The sequence below is a fragment of the Pteropus alecto genome, unplaced genomic scaffold (assembly GCF_000325575.1).
Source record: "Pteropus alecto unplaced genomic scaffold, ASM32557v1 scaffold106, whole genome shotgun sequence".
In the NCBI taxonomy this organism is placed as follows: domain Eukaryota; kingdom Metazoa; phylum Chordata; class Mammalia; order Chiroptera; family Pteropodidae; genus Pteropus; species Pteropus alecto.
In genome coordinates, this window is record NW_006442103.1 from 16623826 (window position 1) to 16644904 (window position 21079).

At 41.7% G+C, this 21079-nt stretch overlaps 1 protein-coding gene and 1 non-coding gene across 6 annotated transcripts in view; one reads left to right on the forward strand and one right to left on the reverse strand.

Moving 5' to 3' along the window:
• The window catches only part of WARS2 (tryptophanyl tRNA synthetase 2, mitochondrial), a 75677-nt gene that overhangs the window by 50273 nt on the left and 4325 nt on the right, over positions 1–21079 (reverse strand). For 3 of the 5 annotated variants that reach the window (XM_025052203.1, XM_025052205.1, XM_025052207.1), the window contains exon 2: positions 210–257. The exons of the other annotated variants lie outside the window; for them this stretch is intronic. In XM_025052203.1, coding sequence (XP_024907971.1) covers positions 210–257 — 48 coding nt within the window. The remainder of the gene's footprint in view (positions 1–209; positions 258–21079) is intronic. 5 annotated transcript variants of the gene reach the window in all.
• Positions 4389–4507, forward strand: LOC112469141. The gene has a single exon (XR_003042477.1). It is a non-coding gene; the product is annotated as a 5S ribosomal RNA (ribosomal RNA).

The following is a 21079-nucleotide window of genomic DNA, read 5'->3' on the forward strand; positions in this document are numbered from 1 at the left end:
GGATCAGGATGTTTTGAGTTGAGGTAAGGGATGGGGTTTACGGGAAAATCCGAACAGAACTGTGTTTATATACACATTTTTAATCTGCATCTTTAAAAAGAATAAATTAAGAATCTCAAAATCAACATCAGATGTCGTGTGATGACTTCAACACAACAAATAACCTCTTAAAACAAAATATTTTGAAATCTAGTTCCTCCTTTGCTCACCTGCTGTTGCTGTGGTTCAAGGGGCCAGGGTTTCCACTGTGACAGTTCCTAAAAACCAAAAGCAACATGGAAAAAAATGCTTTGGTCCTACTAGTGTCCCCGGCAATAAAGGAACAGCAAATTGGTAAAGGTAATTAGTAAGCTGTGGAGAAATGTAGGTTTTAGTATCAGAATCATTTTAACTTCCCTTTGTTAGGAAATAATTTCATTTTTTATTTATTTTTATTTTTTCTTCTTTTTCCTTTTTAAACATTAAGGTTATTGGAGTAACATTGGTTAATACAATTATATAATTTTCAGATGTACATTATAAGTTGATATCTGTATATTCTATTGTGTGTTCACCACCCAAAGTCCAGTTTCCTTCAGCGACCATATATTTGATCCCCTTTACCCACTTCTCCCTCCCCCTATCACCCTATATTTGACCCTTTTACCCCGTCTGCCTCTCCCTTCCTCCCCTTTCCCCTACCCTCTGGTAACCACTAGTCTGTTGTCCACGGCCATGAGTCTCTGCTTGTTTGTCCTGTTTGTTTCTTGGTTTTAGGTTTATATCCCACATATAAGTGATTTCATGTGGTTTTTAGCTTTTTCTGTCTGGTTTATTTCGCTTAGCATGATTGGAAATAATGATTTTGAAATATTAGTTCACGGATTTAAAAGCAAAACAAGACCAGGCTATTTTTTTATGAAGGATAATAAAGAAGAAAACTGCCCAGTTTTTTTTTTTTCTTTTTCAGGCAACGTCTCTCCCTGCCCTCATTTCTCTACAAAATCTTTGACTGACGTATAAAGGCACATGCTATTATATCTTGTTCATGTACCACATCTGGTACGGGATTTATAACACGGGTTCCCAAGCCTGTCTAACACGTCATGCTGGCCGTTCAGTTTTAAATAGGAAGGTGTGAACTATCTCAAAGTTACTAAAACATTCAGATGAGGAAGCAAAAGCAGGAAGGTCCAGGTTCCTGGGGCTATTGAAACTACAAATATGGGCCCGAATATGACATTTCTGACCTCAGGTCAGATTCAGAGCTACAAGCAGCAGAATAATGTGTGCTAGATCTGACAACTCACCCTTTCATCCAACATTGCCGAAACGAAATACCGCTGCCATCCCTTATCCTAAGGAAAGCCAACACGCACAATTTGGGGCTTATAGAAAGGGTACCACCTACTTCGTTATGTCCTATTTCCAAACTGCAGACTGTTATGGGCTTAGTTTAATGATTACATTTAATTTTACTCAAGCCTTCATTAGGAGTCAAGAGTAATTCAATTAAAATAAATTTCCAATAAGCACATACTAGATACCATCCGTCCATCCATCCATCCATCCATCCATCCATCCATCCATCCATCCATCTATCCATCAATTCAAATATTTATTGAGCATGCATTAAACACCGTGCTGGGTAGTGGGGATACAAGAGCAACGTGGTCTTGAGAACTCTACAGTCCAATGACCATTGAGCCCCGCCAGCTAACGCACGGGTCCATCTTACTTAGAGCTAATTTAAATCTCCAGTCTACTTAAGCTCCCATGAGCTTCCCTCCTTCTATCAGATGACCCTCAGTTCTTGGTTTACTGAGTTTCAGTATAAAGTATCATCTCTCCTCTGAACCTTCAAATATTTCAGTGTAGATAACCATCTTTTCTCCTCTTTTGTGTTAAAGAGAAAAATCCCTCTAAAACGAACTTTCCCACAGTGCTCCTGGTTCTGTTCTTTGTGTTCTTCAGACTGTTCTCCATCAAGTTTTGTTTGTCTTTCTTCCATCTTTAACCTTTATCTCTTTCTACAGTTTTTCCTGCTGCGTAGAAATATAAAGAGGTCTACCCCCGTCTGCATTTATTACTCCCTTTCTACTCTTCCCCGATACTGCGGTGAGAATCCTGTCCTTGACACCAATACTTTCACTTCGCCCCCTAATCTGGTTTCTCAGCTGCCACGTTACTAAAGCTTTTCTAAAACCAGTAATGGTCCCCCAGTCCTTTTAATCCAATGGTCTCTTCTGTCTTGTTGCTCTTGAATCCATCAACTGATATCGTTTATTACTATCCTTTAAATGTTTTGATTTTCACAAATCTGCACTGTATTTTAGGCCCTGTTTTCTCCGATTTTGCCTCTGTACATCTTCCCGATGTCTATTCTTACTCTCTAAATGGAGTCCTACGAAGCAGCAGTTTTCAACTTTTTTCCTGCAATGACAAGTAACGGTCACTCGAAGGACCATTGTTTTTGATCCCCTGTTTTGGGTCACAGGATTACTCGGATTATCAGCTTCAGTGTGCCTGGGCCATGTTTGCCTACAGAGAAGTCCGGCCCTGTTTACCAGCCCCGTGAGTCTTAGAGCCAGGCCTGGCTCCCCAGACTCTCTCTCCCCTCATTCAGGGGTTGGAGTTGATCTCTTGGACCCTCTGTCTCAGGCAGCTAGTAATTCACACCCCAACATCTGGGTTTAGGTCAAGAGTCTTAGGCCTAATCAAGTTCACAAGCTATATATTGGGGTATCGGGCCTGTGCCAAGTTAATAATAAAATAATATTTCAATTCTTAGATGCTTATATATATTTTTTCACCCTTCGGAACCTCCTAGAGAAGGAAATCTGAGACTTAAAAGAGCACTGGCACACGCCTGGGCCTCAGGCCATAATGTCATCTTTTTTTTTCCTCCTCTTTATTAGACTTTTAAAAAGTCAAATACATGCTTCTTGTACCAAGTCACATAACACAGAGCTCTATACAAAAAAATCTTTCCTTCTTCATATTACACCCAACTAAAGCAATGAACATTAAGACTCTGGAGAGTATACACACATACTTTTATCAAAAAATATGAAAAAATTTACATATGTAGGATACATTTTTAAACACAACTGCAATCATATAATACATTCTTCTGATCTTGCTTTTATTCCCACTTCATAATATGCCATGGTCAATATATGGAGATTTAACAAATTCTTTTTAAAATCTTAATACCCATAATACTAGAATCCTTTCCCCGCATCCCTACACTTTTACAACAATCTTTCTACTGGTGTGCTTGCCTTCCTTCTCTTCCTCTTGAGAATCACAGCACATGAGAATATTAAAAATCATTGTCAAACAGCAACATTTATGATGAAAAAAGTGATGCCTCAAGAGATTAATGGACTTGCCCAAGAATGCTAAATCAGTGGGAGATATAGTCATTCATTCCTTCATTCGATGAATAATTGTGAGCATCTACTACGTACTGTGGAGCTTAATTCCACGTATTGTGGACCTTAATTCCAGGCTCTGGTATTGTGGAGCTTAATTCCAGGAAGAGACATGCAAAAAAACCCAGATAAACAAATAACCACGATAAATACAGACTACGATTAGTGCCATGAAAGAAAAATAGGGTGAAATAACTGAGTAATGAAGAAGTGCCTACTTTAGATAGGACGGGCATGAAAAGTATCTTGGAGTAGATGACATTTAAACTTTTACCTTAAGAAGAAGTGAGAGAACAAATCGTCAGAAGAGGCAAGGCAAAAATATGCCGGGGCTGGGGGGAGGGGGAACCCCAGCAAGAACAGAGAGGAGACCAGTGTCCCTGGTGGGCAGCGAGCAGGGGAGAAGGCTGGCAGGCGATGAGGTTGGAGAAGCAGACAGGGCAGGTCACACAGGCCTCCTGAGCTCTGGCAAGAAGCCTGGGCTCTGACCTGATTTGAGGATTTTAAATAAGGATTGACACAAGCAGATATTTACATTTAAAAGGGTTACTCTGGCCTCTAGATCAAGAAAGGATAGAAGGCAGGCAGTCAAGAATGGAAGTAGGAGCTCACTGCAGGAGTAGAGATAGTCGATGGTGGTGGCTTTGATTAGGATATTGGTAGACAAATGGAGAGATGTGGGCAGAGTCAACAAATCTATGGAAAAGATTTTTGGTAAGATTTGCCGATCAATGGGTGTGTGGTCGAGCAAAAGGGTGGTACCGAGAAGGAATCTTAGGGTGAGTTGGTAAAACTGGTACCTAGGGCCATTTTCCGTTCTGTTTTGGATAAGTGATGTTTAGGAAGCTGGCTAGTCTTCCACGTGGGAATGCTAATTGGGCGAGTGGATACAAACGTGGTGCACAGGGGAAAGCCGGAGCTGTGCCGTGGGAATCATCAGCATATTCGTGGTACTCAAAGTCGTGGACAAGGGTCTACGGCCATGCCACCCTGAACACGCCCGATCCCATCTGATCTCGAAAGCTAAGCAGGGTCGGGCCTGGTTAGTACTTAGATGGGAGACTACCTAGGAAGACCAGGTCCTGTAGGCGTAAAAAATAAAAAAAATAAGGGACTGTAAGCTGACAAGGTCCTTGCAATCTGTGAGGTCAACCAAGGGTTGCCTCGCCTAAAAAAAAAAATTAAAAAAAAAAAAACATAGACCTAACAATCTCACCCACAGAAAAAGGGTAGTGGAAAGTACAGGATGTAGCTTAGGAATCCCCCAACACACAGAGGTCAAGGATGGGGATAAGAGGAGACAGGACAGGTGACCAACAAGGTCCCACCATGAGACAGGAGTGAAATCAGGAGCACATGGTGTCCCGGAAGCCAACACATCAAAAAAGCGTTTTAGGAAGAAGGACGGAGTCGACTGGGTTGAATGCTAATGATCGATCAAGTAATGTGATTAGTAAATATTGACCACTGATTTTGGCAATGTGTAGATTATTGAAGACTTTGACAAGAACAATTAGAGCAGGGAGGTGGGACTAGAAACCAGCTTGCAATGGGCTGTTTTGGAGATTGAAAATAGAGAGTGAGTACTGGACAATTTTTAAGGAAGTTTTACCATGAAAGGGAACAGAGAAGGCAGGCTGCAGTTAAAGGAAGTTGTAGGGTCAAGACATGTCTTTTTAAGATGGGAAATATCAGAATATTTTGTGTGACAATATAAATTATCCCGAGAGGGAGACATTTATGATGCAGGGATGAGAGAAAATATGAAGGAGGGAGAGATTGCCATGGGATTGAGAATATTTGCAAGGAAGCAATTATGATGACCGACCATGAGGAGCACAGTAATGGATCATGAGAAAGAAGTCAGGTCAACAGACTCAGGGATATCATGGGATTGGAACATAGTTTGAGTGTGAATATTTGACTAAGTGAGCTGCAGGTCAGTAGGTGGGTTTAGAGGATGGGACGCTAACAGGTGACATTTGTGAAGCAATGCAATTGCGAGTGATGACAAGACCTAGAGTTGAAGCCATGTTCACCCCTCAGAATTTTTTAATGTAAGCAAGAGATCGACTTTGGCTAACTAGAGTAGAAAGGGCTAGGCAGCAGAAACAACCCACTGCCCCTGGACCCCGCTGGGTATAGACCACTGACGCCATGGATCTCATCCTCCACGCCTTCCTCTTTTAGCCTTCCGGCTGCAAGACGCGAAGGTCCAGGCAGGTGAGTCCTACTGCTCGAGCTCAGGTCAGGTGCTGTCCTTGAGCACCCTACCGAAGGGCGGAGAAGTGCAGGAACCCTTTCCCTGGCTTCCACACATGGCACAAGGGGTCCTGCCCCTGGGCAAAGCTCACCACAGAGGCTTCTTTAAAATGAAGAAGTTCCGAGAGATAACGGCAGTGAAAAAAAAAAATTTAAAGGGTCAAAAGGTAAAAAAAATATATATGTCTTTTTAAATTTTTCTTTTTCAGTCACAGTAGTTTGGGAGAAACTGAACTAAGATCAAGGACACAACCAAGGTGAGGAGCGGCCATCCTGAGGCTCTGCTGTGGATGCTGGTAAGACAGAGGGGGACAAAGTGCCAAACCCCCGAGAGGTCTTGGAGCTCATCTTCTGGCAGGGGCATGGGTCTCTCAGCTCTTCCCAACACCCTGTGCTCCTGCAGTGGTGTCAAAGCCAGCAAGGGGACGATGCGGTCTTAAGGTCCTCCTTGGCTCCAATCTTCCCTGCATGCTAGTCCCTGAAATTCTTGTGGCAGAACTGAAAATCTTTTCAGCTACAATAAACAATAAAGGGCTTAAAATGCAAACTACTTGGTTGAGGTAAAAATAGCCTAAATTCATTTATACTGAAGTGTATCAAATAATGACAGTAACCGCGACGGTAAATATATACCGAGCACTCTGCTGTGCCAGGCAGGCTACTTCCTTCACGTTCCTTACTTAACTGTCACAGCAAACCAACCTTCCTCCCTCCCTCCTTCCCTTCCTCCCTCCCTCCCTCCCTCCCTTCCTTCCTTCCTTCCTTCCTTTTTACACCAGGGAGTGGATCCGAGAGCAGGTAAGCAGTGTACGAAAGACAGGTCACCAGGCACAGAAAGGGGCAGGCTAGCCTGAAAGGCGCAGTAAATCCTCACTTAACGCCATCGATAGGTTCTACGCTTTATGTGAAACAACATAATACGAAACCAGTTGCACCACAGGCTAAGCAATATAAACGAGAGCTAAGAATACGCAATGGAATATTAACCAGCCATAAGAAAAGAGGAAATACTGCCATTCGCGACACCATGGATGGATCTTGAGATTATCGTGTTAAGCGAAATAAATTAGACAGAAAAAGTTGAGAACCATATGATTTCACTCGTATGTGGGATATAAAACTAAAAGCAACAAACGAAGGAGACAAACAAACAAAAACTCACAGGCACAGACTACAGTTTACTGGTTACCAGAGGGAAACGGGGGGAGGGGGAGGTAGATAGGGGTGAAGGGGGTCGTGGTGACAGAGGAGATTTGCCTTTGGGCAGTGAACATACAATGCAATATACAGATGATGTGTTATTGAATTGTACACTTGAGACCTACATAATTTTATTAACCAATGTCACCCCAATACATTTAATTAAGAAAAGGAGTTAAGTTCCTAGGGCGTCTCGCCAACAGGATAACGAAATGGCGTTGAACAAAGCAGCCCCACGCAAGGACCCGCAGCGTGTGTGCGAAGCTTAGCGGGGATCACGCTGCTACGAATCGTCAGCATCGCTTGATTTACGTTTGGAGGAGATTTTGTTTGTTTCTCTCAGTCTAGGAGAACTACTTGTTCTGAGTACCAGGCTATCTATCTGAAGAGATTAAGGGAAAACAGGAAGATTTTGAGGATAAAGTCCCTGAACAAAACGATGGGAGTGCAGACAGTACGTACCTGTTTGGATCAGGATAAGTAATAAATGTGGGTGTACTGGACAACCCGAATAAAATGCCAACCAGAGTGCTGCTGTCCCCGGCACCCCCTTGGTGAGCCGGCCGGAACCCAGCTGGGGCTCTTCCAGCTTCCTGGGTCCGATCTGGGAGCTGCCCCACCCTAGGGTGCAGCTTGGGGACCCTTCCTGTCCACAAGGAAAAGTAATGTTGTGCTTAGGGTTTGACAATTCTTCCTGCCACCCCATCCCTGTGTAAGAGACAAATGGTAAGGGCTCTACCATTTTACCTACTACAGAAGCTATAAATTCATCCCGAAGTACATCCTGCAAAGACCCAACCAAAGCCTGTTTTATCGGAGCTTAGCGTTAGATGGCCTCCAGCTACCTTAAAACACAGCCATATGCTGCTTCCTGGTGTTAGGGGTCTCATTATGCGAGGCTCCTGCCCGATCCCAGAGGAGACTAGATGACATGCCATTGCTTGCTGTTGCTTCCTATCCACATTTTAAAATAACAGAATAAAAAGGAAAAAAAAAAAAAATCCAGCCACAATTGGCTCCAGTTGGTGTGAATAATGAGACGTGGTTGTCAGACTCCTGGAAAGCTGCCAGCATGGTCCTTAGCTGGCCAGATACCGGGCCCGCTTATGAGGAGGATAAGGAATACAATTTTAAACGAGGTTAATTTTAAGGAGACTTTAAATTTGGCATCTGGGTGTGGGATGAAACGGTCTAGGAATTAAAACCCTCCTTCCATTAAGTACTCTCCATGAGAAAGGGCATAGATTGGAATAAGATGGAACTTCCTCAATTTGGGGAGGCAAACTTTGCCCAATTAAAATCTGGTCCTTTTTTGAAGTCTATGATGGAAGAATCCTAGCTTTGACAAGTTGGCAGTAACCCTTGTGATCTATTTTACTGGGATATATATATATATATATACTGCAGAACTGGAGAGCAGACCCTGCCTGCAATCATTAGACAGACTGGACCAAGTGCCTCAAGCCTTTGATGCCCCTGACACATTATTTTCTGGATGGTGTCCAGCAACCCAATGCAGAATAGCTTTTTCTCTACTGTATCCAGATGGCAAATGGTAGAGATCAAATTCAACAGTTTCAGGGCTAACCTTAATGGATGTGAAAAGCTGGCTTCTCTCCTGGCTTTTCGGGGATCTACAATACAGAAAAGGCCTTTGAACAAAGAGACAAATAATTGGCTTTTTTTTCCCCCCCCTTTCTCTCTCTCTCTTCAAAACTAAACCATGGATGTGGTAATCTGGTTCAAATTCATCTTCTGGTTGAAAAGGACAGCCAAAAATCTGATCAGTTCTAATCACTGACAGTCTCATGACACTTTCTGTGAAGCTCAGATGGGTGTTGTTCTTCATATTCTGGACAGTTTTTTTCCCTCTTTTGGCAAATATTTTCAATCTTCCTCTATTTCCTCCAACACTTTAATAAAACGTACATATTCCTAAATGTTTAAACAGCAGCGTCTTATTGTAAGATTCTCACACCCCCACTCGAGGCTGAATTTCAGAATTGGCTGGCATGAGCCTCACACATTTGTGTTATTGTCTAAGGGTACACTAGAACTTCGCTATAAAGCCATCTGTGCGGGAGGCGATCAGGTATCAAGGTATACCCCACTCTCCAGACAAGAGGTTTTACTTATTGAAGTACCGGAAATACCGCATTATAAAACAATTTCACATGCAGGGCCTATGCTGTAGATCACACGACAAGCTTCATAAAGCAGAAGTGGTAGAGGAGCCGACAGTGAGAAGGAGGACTTGATATTTGGAAGAAGGGAACGCGTTTACCTTCTCTGAGTCAGTCGACAAAACAGAGATAGGGCGGCTTAAAGTAGATCTTAACCTGGGTCGATGGACTTATGAAATTGTGCAAAGTTTTGAGAATATATGTGCATATTTGTCTCGGTAGAAGGTCCATATTATAATCAAAGGAAGTAGTGGAGCCCTCCCCGCCAAAGTATGAGAACTCTGAGGACAAGACAATAGAAACAAGATGATGTACATTAACATATCTAAGGGAATAATTTGCCCCCTGGATGGGTAGACGCTTAGGAAAGAAAGCTCTAGTGGGGGAAACCTTGGCCATGTGTTTGAAGAGCTGTCCAAGGGACATGGTGCTGGGACACAGGCCAGAAATAGGCTGCCCAAGGAGTACGTCCTATGATGGAGATGGAGCTTTGAGTTATCGTAACTTGATTACACCAGCCAGTGAGGCGATCCCATGACCACCCCTTGCTGATTGCATACGGATCGAGCTACCTCATTTAGTAATTTGGCTTCCCAAGTAAATCTGCCTACAAGTAGAGACTGACAATCAGCGAAGAGGAGCTGGTACTCCCGATCATTCCGTCTTCACCTACGATATGTGGTGTGCGTGTGTGCGTGCGCGTGTGTGCGCGTGTGTGCGTTTTCTTCCATGTATCTGGCTACTACTCTCTTGGCTGGTTCCCATCATCTCAATTTCTTAATGTCGGGATGCTCATGGGCTCAGGACTTGGACCTCCTCTCTCCTCTTTCTAAAAACACCGCCTGGATGATCACACCCAATCTCTTAGCTTTTAAACACAGTCTATACTGAGCACTCACAAATTTATATCTCTATCCACACCTCTCTCTGGAGCTTTGGTCTCATATCTCTAACCGCTTACCTGACATCTCCGCTTAGAGAGTCACTAGGCTTCGAAACTCCTTGAGTCTAACACTCAACTCCTGATCTTCCCCCCAAGTCCTACGCCTTTTGCAGTCTTTACCATCTCGATAATGGCAAATTCACTCTCCCGGCTGCTCTGGCCAAACACCTGGGCATCGATTTGACTCTTTTCTTTCGCCCTGCATTTAATCAAGAAAAAAAAAAAAATTCTTGGTTCTAGATCCTTCGAAAAATAAATATCTGGAATCTGACCACTTCTCATGAAACCATCGTTACACTATTCGTCCAAGTCCGAGCCACCATTACCTCTTGCTCAGATCTCGTACCAGCCTCCTAACTGGTCTCCTTGCTTCTTTCTCTGCTCCTCAAGTCTATTTTTAACATAACAGCCAGAGTGAGGCTTTAAAACCTACATCAGATCATGCCGTTCCACCAAAGGCATCCAGTGGCTTTCCAACTTCATTCACGTAAAAGACAAAGTCTCTACAAATGTTCCTAAAGTTCTGCACAGCTGACTTCCCTGCTTCCCCTTCCTGACGGCCCTGTGACTTCCGGTCCTATTACCCTAATGGGCAGCACAGTGCAAAACCAGCCCAAGGTTAGGGACCCAGCTGCCTCTCCCCTTTTTGGCTACGTGCATTTGGTTGCTCCTGCGACTGTGACTTAACATCTGTTTCATAGATCCTCGTCTGTAAAATGGGGCCAATCACAGCACTGCTTGATAGGGTCGTTGTGAGAATTAAATGAGTTAATGTGTGCAAAGTATTTAGAAAAGCGTCGAAAACATTGTAAGTACTACAGTATTCGTTAAGTAAAGAAAAAGCTCACTCTTCTGCAGCCACATTGGCCTTTTTTTCTGGTCTTTAACACGCCATCCATTCTTGTTTCCTCTGCCTGGCACGCTTTTGCCCAGGATATTTACCCTCTACATGTTCTCGCCGCCTTCGGGTCTTTCCCCAAATGTCACCTGCTTGGAGACCTTTGCTGACCATCCAAGTTAAAACTGCAATACCCCTTCGCAGTTCCCATCTCCTGTCCCTGCTGTTTTTTCTCCATGTCACTCACTAATCTAACATACTGTATGTTTTAATTACTTGTTTCTTATGTGTCTCTCCCTCCGGAATGTAAGATTTGTGTCTGTGTTCTTTCTTGGTCTACCTCCAACACCTGGCACACAGTCCGTGCTCAGTATCTGTTGACTGCCTCACTACACGTAAAATAGTCATGACCCGATCACTCCCATGAATTGGAGATGAGGACAGAGTCCACCGGGCGACAGATCCAAATAATACACCACTGACCAGGGTTTTTTTTACGGTTCAGGAGACAGTGGGTAAAAATGGTCCAAAATGTCTCACATGACTACATACATGAGAGAAGAGTCAACGTTTCCATGTACTGAGCACTTTGTTATCTTCCTGCCTCTCGAATACTCTCCTGGGTTGATTAACAGGCAGAGGAAGCTCACTTTCGACCCTAACTGCCATTATCCAAGGGGAGTGCCATTACAAGGCAGACTACCCATCCGACACACCAGCGTTCAATACATTTGTCTGATCTCTTCGACCTCAGCTACCTGCTCCCACCATCACAGCCTGGACCTTGTCATTGCTCAGAATTCCTGTTCTGAAATCATAAATGTCACTATCCTACTCGGTCTGCAACCTTCCATCTTTCAACTCTTTCATGCTTTTATTCTCACTATTCCTGTTCTCCAAGCTCATTTAGAAATCGGAGCCTCTGATTTTTCCCGTTTTTTACACGGTCCCTATCTGCCCTTTCTTCTTCCCTACCCCGCCTGGCCCCCAGGCCAATCACCCGGACTCTGGTCTCATTAGCGACCCAGCTCCCCTTGCCATTATGTCACGACAGCCACGTAAAAACTCCAAACCTGGATCGAGGCTAAACAGCTCATCTGTCACTTATACACCTCGACAGCTGAGCACTCATGGTGAAAAATCTCGAATAATGCAAAATCTACCTATTAACCTAAATTACAGTTTCGAATCCCAATTAGACTCTCAACACTGCTTATTGAACCCTTTTAAAAAACTTATATAGTGCTCACAATGCGACCAGAACTATCCTAGACACTTATAAATGTTAACTCATTTAATCCTCACAGCAATCCTCTGAGGTAGATACCATTATTGTCTCTGTTTTACAGATGAAGAAATTAAGGCACAGAAAGGTTAAGTGACCCGCCAAAGGCATATTGCTAGTTAGGAACTTAAGCGGTAGAACTTACTAGGTCTAAACCCTGGTGGTCTGGCTACAGAGTTTAAACTTTTAACTTTTAATTCACCTTGCGGATGAAGAAAATTAGGTACAGAGAGGTTCAGGAACGTGCCCAAGGGCATCTGGTTATCAAGTGGAAGAACTTGGATTTAAATTCAGACAATCTGACTCTAGAACCCCCTGCTAAACCACTCATCTCTTCCATCTCCTCAGGACTTCGACCCATTGGGTTTTGGAGTTCCCAGACTTCCCACCCCGTTCCCCGGACCCACAAGCTTCTCTACCTCTCTCTCCCAGTCTCGGTGTCCATCTGTCTCTCCTAGTGTCCAGCTGTTTGCTCTGGATTGCATTCCTTCCGCTTCTCTCCACTTCTTCCCTATCGATATCTTCAACCTCTCCATCTTTACCGACTCCTACCCTAAAAGACCCGACCTCCAAGAAATGCACTTAGTCAGCCCACTCTTTACAGCGCTCTCACTCTTTCTGACTCTTCCTTCTCATTCAGGCCCCTCAAAAGAGCAATCTTTACTTCCTTACCTCTCACCTCATTGTAGTTAATCTTCTGTACCAATAACTTTTCTAAGTTGTTGCTAATATCATTAGTGATCTACCAGTTACAAACTCTACTGGATAATCTTTAGTCTTTATCAGACTATACCACTGTCTTGCTCGTTATTTCTTCTTGAAAATTCTCTACCTCTTGGGAATCCATAGAACCATATTCTAATAGTCTTCTCCCACCTCTGTCTCTTTTTTGGATTCTTCGACTCTGGTATCTCTGCCACGGTGTGAGCCTACAGGGGGGTTAAAAATCCTTGATTTTTTAAAAATTATTTTTTCTCACGTTACATGCTTTTTTTATGATCTCTCTGTATGACACACACATTTAAGTGCTACTCAGCTGACGGCGACCCTGTTGGTGGTCATGGCTTTATTACTGCTTTCTGAAGACACATCCTCTCTCCCCATCACTTCTAACCTGTAGGCCAAATGGAAGCTGGATGACCCTATCCCCACAAGGTCAGTCCAAAGGTGGGCATCTGACTTTCGAAAAGACAGGTGTAATGGAAGCCTGACCAAAAAGTCTGCTTTAGACAGAAAAATAAGATGAGAGGATAAGCTGCATCTCTAGTTGAGTCACAGATATGTGAAAATATTACCAATCGAAATGAAGGACACATGGTCTGCTGAAGAATTTCCGTTCCATTTGAGAATGTGAAAAACAGCATGGGAGATGTCATGTGGCTGCTGAGACACTGGAATTTCTAAGACTTTTCAAAGATGTATGGTATAACTGATCCTTGATTTAACAAGACATTGGACCAGTGTAGTCACGGACTTATCAGGAAGATGCTACAATCAAACCTCTTCTAATAGAGATGACATTCTGTGACAGCTCTGTGATTATGCCTGGTTAATTGCAGGTGAATGACAAAATGGTAAGCAGTTACAACAGTAAAACTTTCCTTGACCAACTACTAAAATGCTGCTCGGCACTTTAAAAGAAGAAAATATAAGCTCTCTGTAATGTAGATATAAATTCTGCTTAAGTCACACCACTCTATATCATGGTGCAAAGAAAAATGCAACAGCTTTAGGCTGGAAGCTTGCAGACAGTCTTACTGTCTACATAGTGTGACAATGCTGGGAGACTTGGGGCTTTTTTTTCTACATCTATGCAGAACATACCAAGATTGATAGAGCAAAGGTGCTAGGCGTGGTTTAACAGGTTGCTTTACAGGGACCTAAAATAAACGGTTAAGAAAAATGGCAATGTTGATCCATTACATGAGTTTTTTATTTCCCTTATGAGTTGAAGAAAGCATACTCTTAATTATAATAGCAAAGAACTCAACGTCAATTGTTGTGTAGCTAACGTGGCATGTTTAGAGAACCAGACAGTCTCTTGAGGCAAAACTATGCTCAAAATAAAATCTTCTCACCTTAACTCTTAATCCTATACTCTTCTATGGAGATAACAAGCTTTAGTACAATATATGAAGGTAGAAAAACTCCAGTATAATTAGCTATTTCTGTGAAAAACAAAATTTGGGCTAGAGTGGCAAGAAAGTCATTTATAGCAACAAATTGGAAATTCACAGCTTACTTAGAAAATCGTTAAAGTAAAATTCGTATTATCTCCCAATCACTTATAAACCTCTGCATACTTAGGGCGATATTCACTCATTACCTACAGCAAACATTGAGCATCTTCTGTAATTAAATACATAAAAATACACACAAAACGTATGCTTTACATTCAACAATATGTTAAATGTCAATGGTATGTACTTTCTCATATTTTATCTGTTTTATTTTTCACTGCATTCATTCACTCTGTGAGCTCTGATACAGGGATTAGTATGCCAAAGATTTAGGCAATAATTCACTTTCTCACACATAGTTATGATAGCCAACAAGCAACAGAAATAATCCTTCCTGCCCATCCTTCATGCCTGGAGGTGGCTTCCAGCAACGTCCTCCTGGCGAGGTAAGCTTGCTGAGTGGCAGCCTGAGACTGCACCTATGAAACAAGGTATTTATTATAAACTGTTTCCTGCTTGAATGTTCACCAAAGGTCTAAATAAAAAAAGAGCATGTTCTCCATCTGTCCTAAAGCAATGCCTATAAACAGAGACAATATATGGAAGGATGTGTTAATTTCTCTTTTTGTTTTAATTTTCATTTTTCAATTAGAGTTGGCATTCAATATTATTTTATTTTGGTTTCAAGCATACAGCATAGTGGTTAGACATTTACATCATTTATGAAGTGACTCCCTGATTAGTCTAGTATTCAGCTGGTGCTATACATAGTTATTGCAAATATTATTGACTATATTCCCCGTGCTGTACCTCACATCCTGGGGACTATTTTGTTAACTACCAATTTGTACTTCTTAATCCCTTCAGTTTTTTCTCCCAGCCCCGCAACTCTGATCCCATCTGACAATCACCAGTTTGTTTTCTGTATCTATGAGTCTGTTAGTCTAGTATTCAGCTGGTGCTATACATAGTTATTGCAAATATTATTGACTATATTCCCCGTGCTGTACCTCACATCCTGGGGACTATTTTGTTAACTACCAATTTGTACTTCTTAATCCCTTCAGTTTTTTCTCCCAGCCCCGCAACTCTGATCCCATCTGACAATCACCAGTTTGTTTTCTGTATCTATGAGTCTGTTTGCTTTTTTTGGCGGAATTTCCGGGTCATAAGGTAGTTCTGGTTTTAATTTTTTTGAGGAACCCTCAAACTGTTTTCCACAGTGGCTGCATCAATTTGCAATCCCACCAACAGTGCACGAGGGTTCCTTTTCTCCACATCCTCGCCAACATTTAGTTTTCGATTTACTGATGAGAGCCATTCTGACAGGTGTGAGGTGATATCTCATTGTGGTTTTAATTTGCATTTCTCTGATGATTAGTGACACTGAGCATCTTTTCATATGCCTATTGGCTGGCCATCTGTATGTCCTCTTTAGAGAAATCTCTATTCAGGTCCTCTGTCCATTTTTTAATTGGATCGTTTGGGGGTTTTTTTGGTGTTGAGTTGTATGAGTTCTTTATTAATTTTGGATATTAACCCTTATCAGATGTATCATTGGCAAATATCTTCTCTCATTTAGTAAGTTATCTTTTCATTTTGTTAATAGTTTCCTTTGCTGTGCAAAAACTTTTTAGTTTGATGTAGTCCCATTTTTTTTTTCTTTTGTTCCTCTCGCCTGAGAAGATATATTAGAAAAAAAAAATTACTAAGAGCAATGTCAGAGAGTTTACTGCCTAAGTTTTCTTCTAGGAGTTTTAGGGTCTTAGATGTAAGTCTTTGATCTATTTTGAATTTAGTCTTTTACATGGTATCAGAAGGTCCAGTTTCATTTTTTTTTTTAATGTACTTGTGCAGTTTTCCCAACACAATTTACTGAATAGATTGTCTTTACCCAACGGTATATTCTTAACCCCTTGGTGATAGATCAAATGACTATATAAGCATGGATTTATTTCTGGACTCTCTAGTCTGTTCCATTGATCTATGTGTCCGTTTTTTATGCCAGTTCCATGCTGTTTTGATTACTATAGCCTTGTATTACAGTTTGATAGTTTGATATCATAGTTTGTTCTTCTCAAGATTGCCATGTCTATTTGGGGTCTCTTATGGTTAGGATTATTTGTTCTAGTTCTGTAAAAAAAAAATGTCATTAGTATTTTGATAGGGATTGCACTGAATCTATAGGTTGCTTAGGGTAGTATAGACATTTTAATGGTGTTAATTCTTCCTATCCATGAGCATGATATATGCTTCCATTTACGTGTCTCTTTTTCAATTTCTTTCTTCAATGACTTATAATTTTCTGAGTATAGGTCTTCCTCCTTTATTAAATGTATTGCTAGGTATTTTTTTAATGCAGTTGTAAATGGGATTGTTTTCTTAATTTCTCTTTCTGATAGTTCATTATTGGTGTATAAAAATGCAACTGATTTCTGAATATTAATTTTGTATCTGGCTACTTTATTGAATTCATTTATCAGTTTTAAGGTTGTGTTAATTTCTATAAGAAAGGTACAAAGTCTTATAAAATTTCAAAATGGGGGCGATCGCTTCCAGCTTCAGAACAAAATTTTCTGGAACCAACATATGAGTTTTTTGTTGATATTGTTTGTTTTCTCTTTATTGTTGTTGTTGTTGTTGTTATCATTTGTTTTTTAGCTTGTAAAGAATGTGGGGTTACAAGAAATCTAAACTTTATGAGAAGTTCCCAAATGTTTCTGAGTAAGGGAACAACATAATTAGGGTGCTGCTTTCAGGAGATTAATCTGATCAGACCAATTTGGGGGAAGGGGGTGGAGGGGCAGGATAGTGTGGAGATAGGGGAATCGAAGGATTATTAACATTGATACCGTTAGGGGAGAAAAAGGTTGCTGAGTAGAATTATAGATTATTGAAGAAATAATCATCATCGGGCATGGAGGATGCACCACTAGGTGCTGTGTGCTGGCCAAGGGACTTTACACATATGGCAGGATCTTGAATCCACATAAAATTCCTACAACATATTATTATTAATACCTCGCAGATGAGAAAACTGAGGTTTAGTGAGGTCAAATAACTTGCCTGGCATCCCGCAGTATGTGGTGGAGCCAGGCCTACCTGATCCCCAAAGTCACATACCTTCTGCTTATCACAATTCTTCTCAGTGAAGAGCCAGTCAACTTTAAAACGACAAGTATAATGTTTGTGTGACCATTCATCCTCTAGACACCTGCTTCTCTAGGTTACTGAGTTTCACAGCTTGGTGGCATGCAGATGGCTGGAAAGTTGCCAGCTACTGGAGAAGCCAAAGTTGCCTGCAGAGAAGGATTTTCCTTCGCAACCAAGATGGCCATGTAACTAGTAGCTGAGGAGGGCCAACCTTGGCTCTCTCCCCAGAACCGGCAAGGGCTCCACCTAGTCTGGTCTTTAATATCTCCCTTGAGATTCCACCTTCATACGGCACACTGACCCTCTGCCCATGAGATCTCTTCTCTCTTTCAGCAAATTTATGAACTGAGTGTGCAGACCATCCTCCCCAAGGGAGGACAGGAATCCAAATCAGGGATTTGAGTAAACAGCTCCATTTCCCTTCACCACTACATTCTCCTGCTTCCCCAGAGGGGTCCAAAGTAACACAGCAGGCGAAGCTTGCACTAAATGAATAGAAAGTGGAAGGGCCTATGCAAAGTCTCTATTCATGGGGGGTAAGGAAAAGTCCATGGGGAGCCTTTTGTTTGGTATATAAAATAAACTCTGTTCAATGTTGCTAATTTTAAAGCCTCAACAGCATCTTAATTATTGTCTCAATTGGTAATGATTCGCTTTAATTCAATTAGTGAATTGGAGACCCTTTTAAGAACTCCTTGGAATGAGAATCCTTTAGAATGAAATTCTTACTTATCTCTTGTAAAAATGGCCCACAACGCTAATTATTTTCATCTCGCCCATCTTCCCACTTTGCACCTATGCTACTTTTAAAGAAAGTACTCCAGCCATAAATCCCAATTAGACCCGAGATAGTGGTCCTCTGGTCATCCATCAGCTTCAGCACTCACCACCTCCCCTCTGTCTGCAGGGTTGTGCACAGGTTGACCTTTTAGCTATAGACTGTGTATAAACAGAACTTCCTACATGCACCTTGGGACTCATGTGTTAAAAGCCTTTATTTTACACAGGGTAATCCTAGTGGCAGTAGCCAAATAGAGACATGAAGATAAATTTACAAGACAGCTTTGCTCCCTTCTCATAATTCATCAAGCCAAACAAGACCATAGGAACAGCAAAAACAAAGGATGATTTATAATTCCTACTCTGCATGTCACCATGGCAAGATATATAAGTGGCTTTCATGGAACAGATTTAAAAGTTGCAAAGCAGTTATCAGCATATTATCACGGGTAATTTGTTGTAGAATCTAATGTCATCTTATTATGGTTAGTGTTCTGAGTTTGGAATCAGGCTACCTGGGTTTAATGTCATGGCTCTAACGCTTGCGAGCTATGTGACCTTGGGCATTAATATCATCATCATCTATAAAATGGAGTTAATATTAGTACCTACCTCATTGACTTGTGAGGATTAAATGAGCTAACAAATGTCAAGTGCTTAAAACCATGCTTGGTACATGGTAAGTACCCAACGGATGTGAGCTATGATCACCTCCCAATTATCATGGTGCTTAGTAATAGCCGAAGTTATCACAGTCTATCATACTAGGGCCCCCAAATAAATGAAACACTCAACTAATGTTAGTACGAATAAGAAAATATATTCGCTGAACTAAAACTTTAAAGAATACCCATATTTACTTATATGGACTCACCATCATTACAAAACTGGTAAAAAAAAAAATGAGAAGACAATGAAAATGTAATGGTGAGTAAAAATTTTAGGTGGCTAAATAGTGAAACTTTGTATGTTGTACTCAAGATGAAATGATAATATGTGAAGCCTCTTGGAAACTACAAAGTGCTATATTAGAACGGGGTATTATTATTACTGAAAGTAATAGATTCCGCTTGAAAATGTTTTCTAAAGTGTTATTTATTATTTTATTTCACGCTTTCAAATACCTGATGAAAAATCTATAACTATTATCCTAAGAACCTCCATCCACGTGGAGTCGCCTGGCACTGCAATAAGTCACAGCCAGAACACCAGGACAGGCAGGTCAAGGAGAAACTGACACCCCTACATGCTGGTTAGCATCCTGGTCCAGAGGCAGTGAACGTCTCCATGGGCTAGAAACCAGGTGCCTGGCCTCTGCGTTTTAGGACACAAAGGGGCAGTCGAAAAGGCAGTTCCTTAGCCAACCAGAGTTAAGTTCAGTAGATGCAAGGAAGACTGTGTCCCAAGAAAAAAGAGAGCTGTAGGTGAGTTTTTATAAATGATTACAGGACCAACAGAACTCAGATGATGGGGCAGCGTGAAGACCTAGATATGACCTAGCTTCACTCGGTACGCAGGAAAGTTAAAAGTGTTAAGCTTCCAACTGGGAATAAAAGATAAGGTATTGCTAACAAATGATATATAGAGCAAACTGTAAATGCCTGAGCAGAGTTAAATTAAGTCAAGCTGGAGTCGGTGGATCGCCCCTGTGCCTATAAATTATCTCTGTGCATCTACGTCTCACGGTGGCAGAGCAGCTTCCACCCTGAGCAAATTTCCCCTGTGGAAACTCAGGAAGAAGCCTTAGGTCTCATGTTGCAGTATCTAGAAGAGAAATTCCTGAGCCCTGAGTGGTGCTGGTAGAACAGAATCAGGAGCAGAACCGGAGTAGGGGTTCTTTGAGGGGGCTAGAGGCCAGGTTAGTGACCGAGAGTGAATCCATACTGTGCAGAAGTGAGCTGTGTCTGGAGAGAAAGAAGGAAGGAGAGTTGCTATTATTTTAAGTTGCTTAAGATAAATAAAATATATGTTGCATCTCACTGATAAAATATATATATCAAAGTAAATACTCCCAGACTATTCATTTACAGGGCAGCTCCTTAAAAAGAATCCATCACACGTGGTTCTGAGCCAACAAACCCACCTGGATATTTAAGGAAGCTGAAATCGTTTTCAAACTTCATCACAAGAAATCCAAGATTGTGTGGCACCATCTCAGTGGCCCCTGGTTGTGTGTGGAGGAAGGGCATTGAGGGGGACGGGGGCAGAGAGGTCACACAAGCAGGACTGGAGCTAGTTCTCTACTCCTTAAACCAGAAAAGCTCTGCATTGATCTGCTTTATCTAACAGGGGTTCATATAAGATTTTATTTGATAAGAGACCACTATGGGTCAAGTGGGAAAAGCACCGGCAACGCTGAGTTTAAATCCTGGCACATAGCTCTGTGACTTGGGAAAGTGACCTAATCTCTCAGTGCCTTAGTTTCCTCTTTTATAAAATGGGTAGAATAATATTTCCAGGACTGCTGTGAGAAGTCAATAATATAGTATGTATAGCACATAGCACACAAGGCCTTAGCACATAGCAGGCACTAGCTCAACGTTAGTTAGTTCCTGTTCTGAAAGACAAGAAGATATGTATGTACACAGGCTTAAATACATATATAAATAGCTAACTGTGTAAGCCTCTGTAGACAGTTCTGTAACCTGCAGCCATGCAGCACATCTCCTGAGAAAGGACCTGGGCTCAGCAGCCTCATTCTCTTCAGCATTTCCTGGCTGTGGCTGCCATAATACTTGCTAGCATAGAGCCTCAACATTTATCAGCTGTTCTTCCTCTCTATTTTCAGCAATTACTATCAGTAATTGTCATTCGTTACGCAAAGATATTTTCAAAAATT